This window comes from Lepidochelys kempii, chromosome 14, assembly GCF_965140265.1.
Source record: "Lepidochelys kempii isolate rLepKem1 chromosome 14, rLepKem1.hap2, whole genome shotgun sequence".
Classification (NCBI taxonomy): Eukaryota; Metazoa; Chordata; order Testudines; family Cheloniidae; genus Lepidochelys; species Lepidochelys kempii.
In genome coordinates, this window is record NC_133269.1 from 39780564 (window position 1) to 39793387 (window position 12824).

General features: G+C 49.9%; 1 protein-coding gene across 1 annotated transcript; it reads right to left on the reverse strand.

The window, feature by feature from the left end:
* Window positions 1-4241: 4241 nt before the first annotated feature.
* Window positions 4242-8017, reverse strand: LOC140897514 (uncharacterized). The gene is made up of 3 exons (XM_073310233.1): window positions 7984-8017; window positions 7247-7462; window positions 4242-6955 (listed from the first exon to the last, which is right to left on the reverse strand). Exons 1-3 carry the CDS (start codon window positions 8015-8017, stop codon window positions 4344-4346), a joined length of 2862 nt encoding a protein of 953 aa, XP_073166334.1. The 3' UTR covers window positions 4242-4343.
* Between the last annotated feature and the right edge of the window lie 4807 nt (window positions 8018-12824).

The following is a 12824-nucleotide window of genomic DNA, read 5'->3' on the forward strand; positions in this document are numbered from 1 at the left end:
CCCCGCGATCGCTCCCCCCAGAGCCGCCCCCCAGCCGCTCCTGGGTCCTAGCGATCAACCCAAAGAAATCCAGCCCCCTGCCCAGCTCCTGCCCCCTGGGGACCCAACCGCCCCTGGGCTCGGGGTGCTTCTCCCAGCAGTAAGGGGTCATCCCGCCTCCAAACTTCTCCTGTCAGCATTCACGTTTCAGAGTAACAGCCCTGTTAGTCTGTCTTCGCAAAAAGAAAAGGAGGACTTGTGGCACCTTAGAGACTAACCAATTTATTTGAGCATGAGCTTTCCTGAGCTACAGCTCACTTCATCGGATGCATACCGTGGAAACTGCAGCAGACTTTATATACACACAGAGATCATAAAACAATACCTCCTCCCACCCTACTGTCCTGCTGGTAATAGCTTATCTAAAGTAATCATCAAGTTGGGCCATTTCCAGCACAAATCCAGATTTTCTCACCCTCCAAAGTCTCGCTCGCAGCCTCCCTGCACGACTGACCGGGCACGGGCCGCTGGCTGATCAGCCCGTCTGCGGAAAACTTCTTTCCATATTGGGCTGGCAGAGGCCTTGCTCTCACCGCCTCTCTGGTCACCGGCTACTGGCCCAAAACCTCTGGTTGTTTGAGCTGACTGGGCCAGATTTGCAGAGGGGAGCGAGGGAAGGCAAAAGGAGAGAGAGCAGAAGTGGGGGTGGCATAATTGTTTAGACCACTGGCAGAGGTGAAAGTAAGCCGGTCTGATCCAGTCTGGCGGACCCGGCAAGAGCCGGGACACCGCTGACTGCACCGGCAGGGGGCAGCTTCCCCAGGCCGGTGATGTGAAGGGCTCCGGCCACCGGTGCCACAGCGGAGCCCTGGGCCCTTTAAATCGCCGCTGGAGCCCCGGGGGTCCCGGCTGCCGCTGCAGCTACTGCTCCTGCCCTGATTTCAAGGGCCCGAAGCTCCCAGCAGCTGCTCACGTACCAGGGGGAGTTCAGGATTTAGCCAAAATCAAACTCAGTGGAGTTGAGGATGTCCGCTGGCTCCCCTTCTCTGGTTTGCCCTGCTGAGCGTGTCTTTCAAGACCAGGATGATGAAAGCCCAACAGTGCCATGCTGGGGCCCAGGAGACAGCGGGTGTGAGACATAGCCCAGGGTACAATCTGGACTGTTGAACTGCTTAATTCTCCATCCCAGGGCACGTTTTACACTGCTTCCCAGGCTGGATAAAAATCAATGAGTTAAACAAAAATCAGTGTTTTTATTTAAATTGGATTTTTTTTTGATAAAATGCTTTTTGAGGAAAAAACTTATCTAAAGATACGTTTAATTAAGATACATTACAGCTCAAAGATATCTCATCCTGGAATAGGGATTGTAAATTCTAATTCTATAGTATGAGACAATATATTCATGGAATGTTTAAGAAAAGTTTTGTACATGAGTTCCAATAGTTGATGGATTAGGGACCCAATTTTATGGGGTTCCACAGGCTTCTGTATAGATTATTTAGGTTAATCTTTCCATCTACCCAGTGGGACTCAGTGCTCAGTCTAGAAGATCCCATCAGAGATGCTTAGTTTCCCAGTTCTCAAACTGTGGCTTTGTGTCTCCAGAGGTAACATGTTTGTGAACAGCCAAAATGTTTTAAAATCAATTAATATAGAGAGGTGAGAAATAACAGACCTCACCTCTATTGTCCCCCTGCAAATTTGTGTACACAGAGTCAATCCCTTACCCCTCTCCAAAAGTGCAAAGTTTCAAAAAGTTGAATGAATAGAAGAATGTTGGAGGCGGAATAGATCTGGACAAGGAGAAGAAGTCTGCAGATAAATGTGAGAAACGATGGACATATGCTTTTCTGTTAAAATATTATATCTTTGCTGTTGAAGAAAAAAATCCAGAATACTTAACGTAGTTGTTTTAGTGAAATAAAACAATTTAAACATCTGTCTGGTGATGTTCTCCTCCACCGCGTGGCATGAATGAAATAACCAAACAATGAAATAACCAAATGCAAATAAATGAAATGAAATAACCAAACAATCATTCATTGTCTGATATAGCTGTAAAACTAACCTGAAAAGTTTTCAAAATAAATCACTGTTTTAAAATGTATAGTGTGTACCTTCTAAAAATGAAACCTACATCTATCTCTGAGTTGTGTAGAATATCATGGAGCAGGTCCTCAAGGAATCAATTCTGAAGCACTTAGAGGAGAGCAAAGTGATCAGGAACAGTCAGCATGGATTCACCAAGGGCAAGTCATGCCTGACTAATCTAATTGCCTTCTATGACGAGATAACTGGTTCTGTGGATGAAGGGAAAGCAGTGGAGTGGGCTTGAGAAAGCCCTGGATGGGACGATTTAATTGGGGATCGGTCCTGCTTTGAGCAGGGGGTTGGACTAGATGACTTCCTGAGGTCCCTTCCAACCCTCGTATTCTAGGATTCTACCACATTCTAAAGGCCACTGTCCTCCATCCCACTAAGGAGTATTAAAAGAAACTACACCAACTGCTCAAGAAACTCTCTGCTACAGCACAGGAACAAATCTACACAGACACACCCCTAGAGCCCCGACCAGGGGTATTCTATCTGCTACACAAGATCCATAAACCTGGAAATCCTGGACGCCCCATCATCTCAGGCATCGGCACTCTTACAGCAGGATTATCTGGCGATGTGGACTCTCTCCTCACACCCTATGCTACCAGCACTCCCAGCTATCTTCGAGACACCACCAACTTCCTGAGGAAACTACAACGTATTGGTGATCTTCCTGAAAACACCATCCTGGCCACCATGGATGTAGAAGCTCTTTACACCAATGTTCCACATGAGGATGGTCTACAAGCTGTCAGGAACATTATCCCTGATGAGGCTACGGCACACCTGGTGGCTGAGCTTTGTGACTTTGTCCTCACCCTCAACCATTTCAGATCTGGGGACAATTTATACTTTCAAGTCAGCGGGACTGCTAGGAGTACCCGCATGGCCCCACAGCATGCCAACATCTTTATGGCTGACTTAGAACAATGCTTCCTCAGCTCTCGTCCCTTAGCGCCCCCTCCTCTATTTGCGCTACATTGATGACATCTTCATCCTATGGACCCATGGGAAGGAGGCCCTTGAAGAATTCCACCTGGATTTCAACAATTTCCACCCCAGCATCGACCTCAGCCTGGACCAGTCCACACAAGAGATCCTGGAAACTATAGTGCAAATAAGTGATGGTCACATAAATACCACCCTATACTGGAAACCTATTGACCTCTATACTTACCTACATGCCTCCAGCTTCCATCCAGGATACATCACACGATCCATTGTCTACAGCCATGCCCCAAGATACAACCGCATTTGCTCCAATCCCTCAAGCAGAGACAAACACTTACAAGATCTTTATCAAGCATTCTTAAAACTACAATACTCCCCTGGGGAAGTGAGGAAACAGACTGACAAAGCAAGATGGAGACCCAGAAGTCACCTTCTACAGGACTGGCCCAACAAGGGTAATAACAGAACACCACTGGCCATCATGTACAGCCCCCAACTAAAACCTCTCCAGCACATCATCAACGATCTACAACCTATCCTGGAAAACGATTCCTCATTCTCACAGACTGTGGGAGGCAGGCCAGTCCTCGCTTACAGACAGCTCCCAATCTGAAGCAAATACTCACCAGCACCACACCACAGAAACACTAACCCAGGAACCAATCCCTGCAACAAATTCCATTGCCAAATCTGTCCCCATATCTACTCTAGCGACACCATCATAGGACCTAACCATATCAGCCATGTCATCAGGGGCACATTCACCTGCACATCGATCAATGTGATCTATGCCATCATGGGCCAGCAATGCCCCTCTGCCACGTACATTGGCCAAACCGGACAGTCTCTATGTAAAAGAATAAATGGACACAAATATGACATCAGGAACGGTAACATACAAAAGCCAGTAGCAGAACATTTCACTCTCCCTGGACATTCAATAACAGATTTAAAAGTAGCCATCCTTCAACCAAAAAACTTCAAACACAGACTTCAGAGAGAAACTCCAGAGCGACAATTCATTTGCAAACTTAACACCATCAATTTGGGCCTGAATAGGGACTAGGAGTGGCTGGCTCACTACAAAAGCAATTTTCCCTTCGTTGGTATTGACCCCTCCTCATCAGTCATTGGGAGTGGACCACGTCCATCCTGTGTGGATTCTCCCATATTTAATGAGGTATGATCTCTGTCTGAAACTTTTCCCACAGTCTAAGCGCTTGTGGGGGTCTCTCTCTTGAATAGATTCTTCCATGTTGAACAAGATCTGATCTCCATGTGAAACTTTTCCCACAGTCCAAGCACTTATACAGTCACGCTCCTGTGTGGATTCTCTGATGTTTAACCAGCGCTGATCTCTGCTTGAAACTTTTCCCACAGTCAAAGCACTTGTGGGGTCCCTCTTCTGTGTGGACTGCCTGATGACGAACAAGGTGTGACTTTGTTATGAAACTTTTCCCACAATCCAAGCATTTGTGGGGTCTCTCTCCTGTGTGGATTGCCTGATGTTGAACAAGGTGTGACTTTATTATGAAACTTTTCCCACAATCCAAGCATTTGTGGGGTCTCTGTCCTGTGTGGTATGCCTGATGTTCAACAAGGTGTGACCTCTGCATGAAACTTTTCCCACAGTCAAAGCACTTGTGGGGTCTCTCTCGTTTGTGGGTTGCCTGATGTTTAAGAAGGTGTGCACTCTGCTTGAAACTTTTCCCACAGTCAAAGCACTTGTGGGGTCTCTCTTCTGTGTGGACTGCCCAATGTTTTACAAGGTATGACCTCTGCTTGAAACTTTTCCCACAGTCAAAGCACTTGTGGGGTCTCTCTTCTGTGTGGACTGCCCAATGTTTTACAAGGTCTGACCTCTGCTTGAAACTTTTCCCACAGTCAATGCACTTGTGGGGTCTCTCTTCTGTGTGGACTGCCTGATGACGAACAAGGCGTGACCTTCGTATGAAACTTTTCCCACAGTCCAAGCACTTGTGGGGTCTCTCTCCTCTGTGGATTGCCTGATGACGAACAAGGACTGATTTCTGCTTGAAACTTTTCCCACAGTCAAAGCACTTGTGGGGTCTCTCTCGTTTGTGGGTTGCCTGATGTTTAAGAAGGTGTGCACTCTGCTTGAAACTTTTCCCACAGTCAAAGCACTTGTGGGGTCTCTCTCCTGTGTGGATTGCCTGATGTTTAACAAGGGTTGACCGCTGTATGAAATTTTTCCCACAGTCCAAACACTTGTGGGGTCTCTCTTGTTTGTGGGTTGCCTGATGTTTAAGAAGGTGTGAACTCTGCTTGAAACTTTTCCCACAGTCAAAGCACTTGTGGGGTCTCTCTTCTGTGTGGACTGCCCAATGTTTTACAAGGTATGACCTCTGCTTGAAACTTTTCCCACAGTCAAAGCACTTGTGGGGTCTCTCTTCTGTGTGGATTGCCTGATGACGAACAAGGCGTGACCTTCGTATGAAACTTTTCCCACAGTCCAAGCACTTGTGGGGTCTCTCTCCTCTGTGGATTGCCTGATGACGAACAAGGACTGATTTCTGCTTGAAACTTTTCCCACAGTCAAAGCACTTGTGGGGTCTCTCTCCTGTGTGGATTGCCTGATGTTTAACAAGGGTTGACCGCTGTATGAAATTTTTCCCACAGTCCAAACACTTGTGGGGTCTCTCTCGTTTGTGGGTTGCCTGATGTTTAAGAAGGTGTGAACTCTGCTTGAAACTTTTCCCACAGTCAAAGCACTTGTGGGGTCTCTCTTCTGTGTGGACTGCCCAATGTTTTACAAGGTATGACCTCTGCTTGAAACTTTTCCCACAGTCAAAGCACTTGTGGGGTCTCTCTTCTGTGTGGACTGCCCAATGTTTTACAAGGTCTGACCTCTGCTTGAAACTTTTCCCACAGTCAATGCACTTGTGGGGTCTCTCTTCTGTGTGGACTGCCTGATGACGAACAAGGCGTGACCTTCGTATGAAACTTTTCCCACAGTCCAAGCACTTGTGGGGTCTCTCTCCTCTGTGGATTGCCTGATGACGAACAAGGACTGATTTCTGCTTGAAACTTTTCCCACAGTCAAAGCACTTGTGGGGTCTCTCTCCTGTGTGGATTGCCTGATGTTTAACAAGGGTTGACCGCTGTATGAAATTTTTCCCACAGTGCAAACACTTGTGGGGTCTCTCTCCCGTGTGGATTGCCTGATGTTGAACAAGGTTTGACCTTCGTACGAAACTTTTCCCACAGTCGAAGCACTTATGGGGTCTCTCTCCTGTGTGGATTGCCTGATGATTAACAAGCACCGACCTCCATGTGAAACTTTTCCCACAGTCGAAGCACTTATGGGGTCTCTCTCCTGTGTGGATTGCCTGATGATTAACAAGCGCCGACCTCCATGTGAAAATTTTCCCACAGTCTAAACATTTATGGGGTCTTTCTCCTGTGTGGCTTTTCTCATGTGAATTTAGTGCTGACTTTGAACTGAAACATTTCCTGCATTCAACGCATTGAATGGGCTTGTCTACAGTGTGGCTTCTCCCATGGTCATTAAGATCTGTGCGCTTATTGACGCTTTCCCCACTGTCCAAGCATTGAAATGGTTTCTCTCCCGTATGGACTGTCTGATGTGTAACAAGTTGTGATCTCACAATGAATCCTTTCCCACACTCAAGGCAGTGCCAGGGTGTCTCTTCCTTGGGATTTGTCTGCTGCTCTCTGGGATTCTCGTCTCCTCCCCCACCATTCACAGATTCATCCACTTTCTTCCTGGGTTGGTTTATCAGAAGCCTCTCTGACCTGTGCCAATTTCTCCAGGCTTCTCCCTGATTCCAGCAAGGGGAAAAATTCCCTTCAGCTCTTCCCAAAAAGGTCCCCTGTGGTTCCACTTCCCCAGGAACTGCCTCATGATGATTCCCCTCCTTCTTCTCACTCCCTCGCTCAGCACCTGCTGGGAAAGACACAATCCAGGGAGGAGTCATTGTGCTGGGGAGAAAGAGGAATAGCACTGAGGGAAAAGCCAACACAAAGACTGAGCAATTGCATTCTGCCTCCACATCCCACCCAAACATTCACAAGGAAGGAGAGATGGGAAGGGTGGAATGGCGTGAGCAATATCTGCTGACCACAGCCCTGCTCTCGGTGAGATGAAGAAGAACTGAGGGCGTTACTCACATCGTATTTTGGGATTCTCAACTTTTTCCTTCATTCCCTAGACCGTTTCTCTGTCAGGCCTCACCTGTGCTGGTGCACCTCAGAAGCCTTCTGTCCTTCAAATCCTGGAGATCGGACACCCACAGCTCTTCCCCTCGTTCCAGCCGGGCGATAAGCTCAGGTTTGGGAATGGGAAATCCTGTGCAGAGGGTGAAATGATTCCGGATCAGGGTGCATGGAGCATTGGTGGAGGATCTGTCACAAAGGACGTTCCGTGAGTGGAACCTGTCCCTGTGCTCTGCTGGAGGAACGTGGAATCCAAGAGGATGGGAACAGGGTCACTGAGCCCCCTTGCGCAGAGGACGGTGTCTGGGGAGGTGAGTTGAATTATTACTACACCCTCACTAGGCGTTCCCAGGATCTGTGCGCTCTGGGGGCCTTGCTGACTCAAACACAGGTCTGCACTTAAGCCCCTGCCTCTTTCTAAACCTGCAGAGCCCAGAGCTCTCCCCATGGCTGGAGCTATTCCCAAGGCAGGAGATGAACAGGGATTCTATGTGCAGGCAAGAAACAAGACAGACAAGACAATGCAGATTTATGCCCCTTGAAAGCTGGAGGGGTGGGGATGGTTTAGCTTGTCCATTGGGTTTTGACTCCCGTGTCCCAGTGGAGGAGGCACCGAAATGCATGTATTTCTCACATGGCAGCTGTGCATTATGGAACCCATTCGCCGCTGCTCCAACTGACCAGGGAAGAACCTGACCACATTAAGACATACAGACCCCACAGTTTTTAATAACTGAGGGGACGGGAATCTCTTACTCAGCGAGGTCACCGTCTCATAGTTCTCCTGCATGACGTCCCTGTAGAGGGCTCTCTGAGCGGGGTCCAGCAGAGCCCCCTGCCCCTGGGTGAAATAAATAGCCACCTCCTCGAAGGTCACCGGCATCTGAAACACCAAGAGTCCCCCACTCAGCACCTGCTGCCCCAGACACAATCCCACTACTCATGGGAAAGGAAAAAAAAACGTGAAGCTGTGAGAGGGCCAGAGTAGCAGAATCCCACCCCCACCCTGCTCAGAGCAGCCAGGAGGCTTCAGGGGGCGGAGAAGGTGAGAGCTCCCTGTCCGCCCCAGCACACGGAGCACGCCAGGATCTTCTCATTTCCCACATGCCTGCCAGCCACAGACTGGGACAGGAAGCAGAGCTCTGAGCCGGGGACAGGGACAGGAATCCCGACAGCTTCCCTTCGTATTTCACAGCAGCCCCAGGCAAGTGAGGTCAGGCTCCAGCGCTGGGAGCCTGAAAATGTCCCCAGCCCTGCCAAGGTGGTGATATCCTGCCTGAGAAATGGGGGAATGTCCCCTCCCCCTTTCCCTGCCACAACGAGCCTACTAAGTAAATCAGTAGGTTTATCAAACCCTGACTCCTCCCTCCCCCACCCAGCAGCGCCCTGAGACTCCCCTACCTGAGCTGGCTCCATCACAGCCATTTCCCTTCTCTGTCCCCTGGAAGACTGGCCGATCTTTGGTGAAACGTGGACCTGATTCCTCAGCCTGTCGGGGCGAGAGGGAGGTTACAGATGGTTCTGTCCGTGTCTCACCCCGATTCCCCCCAGACTCTTCAGACTGTTGGGGACACTGGGGCATGGCCACTAGGTAACTCAAGGGAATGGAAGACCATGAGTGTGGATAAGCGCCCTCACACTAGGCCCAACTGTCCTTGGCCCCCCCCACCAGGAGGCACTTGCAGCTGTTATGCTGAGGATAACATGTCAGACTGCCTGACACTAAACAAGGCCAAACAGGGCAGATATGGATGAACAATGCTGAATAAAGCAGCTTTATGTATAGTTTAACAAATGATCCAAAACCAAGGAAACTAGCTGGGAACTGGATTGGCTGGTTATATGGATACTTAGGGCAGCTTGCTATTGGATAAGTATGCTGAAGAAAGGATATATAAAAGCCTCTGTAACTTCCTGCTCTGTGTACAGGATTTGAGATTCTCATCTCCCTGTATCTTTTTGAAGCTTCAAATAAACTTTTCTGCTTCTCCACCCCGTTGTGATTATTGGGTGAAGCACATCGGGGAGCGAACCCCCCCACCGCTGTTGCTTGCCTCTGGCACTCGGTGCCGGCAAGAGCTTTTGGCGTCCCTGGGTGGGCGACGAGGCTGCTATTTAGCCTTGCCCGGACCCCTCCTGGAGGTCGAGGATTGCAGCGAGATCCGACGCCCAGCGTGCACTGGTGAGTTTATCGGGGGCCTCGGGGGAGACGCGATTTGATCGACCCTGGAGTGTACAATGGTGCAACGCACTCATATAGTGGAGAAGCCGCTGTGGGCGACGGTGAGGAACCGGTCCGTTGGACATAGGGGAGGAGCAGCTGTGGGCGACAGTGAGGAACCGGTCCCTTGGATAAGGTAGGAACCTTTGAAATCCGGATTGTATGCTCTGTTGGAACCTGGGGACGCCCAGAGTTACCCTGTAGGTATGGGACAGGGACAGAGCTCGGGGGTTAGGGCACAGTGTACGCCCCTAGAATACATTCTAGCAAACTGGAAGGTATTTGGTGCAGATCCGATGACTAAGAGCCAATTAAAACGATTCTGTATAGTTGGCTGGCTTCAATATCAACTAGAGGACCAGGAGTGGTGGCCACCAGGAGGGTCAATTAATTACAACACGATCCTCCAGTTACTCCTGTTCTGTCAGAGAACAAGAAAGTGGAATGAACATATGTATGCGCATTTGTTTCTGGCTTTATGTACTCGACCAGATATTTTACAGCACTCTAATTTGACTCCGACTGGTTCGTTAGTAGCTAATGTTAGTCCCCAGACCCCCACCCCCACTGTAATGGCAGAGCCGGTGTCCCCTTCGGCCCCCACACCCCCACCTTATAAGGGTAGGATGCCTCAGGTTACAGAGACTGCCCCCTTGGTGGGACTCTATCCTTTGCTTACTGAGACTGTTGTGACTTGTCCAGGGGCAGATGGATGTCAGGCTACCACCATGCAAGTTTACACCCTTGTGCCATTCAATCCAATAGACCTAGCAGCTTTTAAAACACGGGCTGGGGAATTCTCCACGAACCCAAGCCGGTTTATTTCAGTCTTTGAGAGGTGCCTCAGTCGTCACAAGCCAGACTCGGACAACTGTAATATCCTCCTGAGAACCCTGTTGTCTGAGGTGGAGAGGGATCTGGTTACATCTAAGGCAAGGGGAGTGTCAGCTTTCAAGCGAAAGAAAGGAAGTTATCTTTCAAGTCCCTATCCCAAGCCCTCGTAAACGGCTCAGGGCATTTCTGGGTATGGCAGGCTTTTGCAGGATATGGATCCCAGATTTTTGGACTATGGGCTAAACCCTTGTACGACTGTGTAAAAGGAGCAGATCATGACCCCTTCTATTGGACCCCAGAGGCTGACAGGGCATTTGAAATCCTGAACAAAAAGTTAATAAGAGCCCCGCCTCTGGGCCTGCCGGATCTCTCCAAGCCGTTTCAGTTGTATGTACATAAACGAAAGGGGGTGGCCCTAGAATTGCTCACAGAGCTGTTAGGAGCACGGAGACGTCCTGTGGCTTATTTCTCTAAGCAACTGGATCAGGTTGCAAAGGGTTGGCCGGCATGTTTCCGGGCGGTCGCAGCTACTGCCCTAGTGCTTGAGGAAGCTGAGACGCTAACATTGGGAGGGGTTATGCAAATCTATACTGCCCATATGGTCCCAGCCTTATTGGATGCAAAGGGAGGGCTTTGGCTCACCCAGGCTCGGATTGCTCGGTATCAGGCTAAGTTGTTAGAAAACTCTGAAGTCACCTTACGGCCTTGCCCCTCCCTTAGCCCAGCCACCCTCTTGCCAGAAACAGAGGAACAGAAACATGACTGTTTAGAGATCATAGATGCCCACTACTCCAGCCGTCCGGATTTAAAGGATGTACCCCTCCCAAATGCAGATTATGAGTGGTACACTGATGGTAGCAGTACCGTAATAGATGGGCAAAGGAGGGCGGGTTATGCTGTTGTGACCCTCCATGACACTGTGGAAGCTGAAGGTTTGCCTGCTGGGACCTCTGTCCAGCTTGTCGAACTAATAGCCCTGACCCGTGCACTTGAACTGTCAAAAGGAAAGCGGGTCAACATTTTTACTGATTCAAAGTATGCTTTTGGTGTGCTGCACGCTCATGCTGGCCTATGGAAGCAAAGGGGAATGCTGACAGCCCAAGGCTCCCCAGTCAAGTACGGGCCCCAAATCCTCCAGCTCCTAGAAGCCGTACAACTCCCCTCGGAAGTGGCGGTGGTACACTGTAAAGCCCATCAAAGGGAAGATCGAGATGTGGCCAGAGGTAACGCCCGGGCGGATAGAGAGGCTAAGCATGCTGCCACCCTGCCATCCCCTCAGGCTGAGAACGCCCATATGCATGCCCTTATCCCATCAGTAGGGGAGCTTCCAACTCCTCAGTACTCTGGGGAGGAGAGACAGCTAACTGACAAACTTGGTCTCCGGGAAAAGGAGAGATGGCTCCATTCCCCGGAAGGGAAGGTCCTCTTACCAAAGGGCCTGATCCGGCCAGTGCTGCAGAAACTACATCAAACCACTCATGCTGGCAGGGAAACACTTATCCAGCTAATGGGAAAATACTTTATCACTTCCGGACTCCGACCCCTGGCTGCCCAGGTACAAGCGGACTGCTTAGTCTGCCAAAAGAATAACCCTCGACCGGGACATCCTGTGCCACCAGCTGCCCTAGAACCCACTCCGGGCCCCGGACAAGTGTGGCAAATAGACTTTACTGAGTTTCCCCGGACCCCAGGGGTTCAAATACTCCTTGTCATAGTGGATCGGTTCAGCGGATGGCCAGAAGCCTTCCCATGCTTTAATTGCACTGCCAGAACAGTGGCCCTCAAGTTTGTTAATGGATCATTCCTCGCTTTGGACTCCCTCTGTGGATGGAATCTGACCACTGGACACACTTTGCGTCAAAAATCATCCAAAGCATCTCACATGCCTCACAGATCCCCTGGAAACTCCATACGCCCTGGAGACCGCAAGCCAGTGGGGTCGTGGAGCGTACCAATCAGACCCTTAAACGGCATCTCTCAAAAGTGTGCCAAGAAGCCTCACTGCGATGGCCTGATACTTTGCCCCTCATCCACTCCGTATCCACGTTCTCCCAAAGGGTAGATTAGGGCTTAGTCCCTTTGAATTATGTTTGGAAGGGCATGGCCTATGAATGGCACCCCGGTTCTGTCAGGGGAATGGGAGTTGGGTAATGGTTTTTTGTCTCAGTATATGTGTTCCCTGTCTGCTGTTCTCTTGTCTCTTCACAGGTATACCAAGGATTCCCAGCCTCTCCCCTTGGACTCTCCCGTCCACTCCTTACAGCCCGGTGACTCCGTGCTTGTTCGTACCTGGAAAGACGAGACTCTCCACGAAAAGTGGAAAGGACCGGCCTGCTGGTCTCCCATACAGCGGCAAAGATCGAGGGACACAAGAACTGGAGCCATCACTCTCGTCTGAAGGCAGTACCCGCCCCCTCGTCAGCAGAACAGTGGACCGTCCAACCTGCTGACTCCTCATCTAGTAATAATCTTGGGCTAAAGCTACTGTTTAAAAGACACAAATAGCGGGCACCTTAACGCTAAAATGGGCCCACCCAGGTAC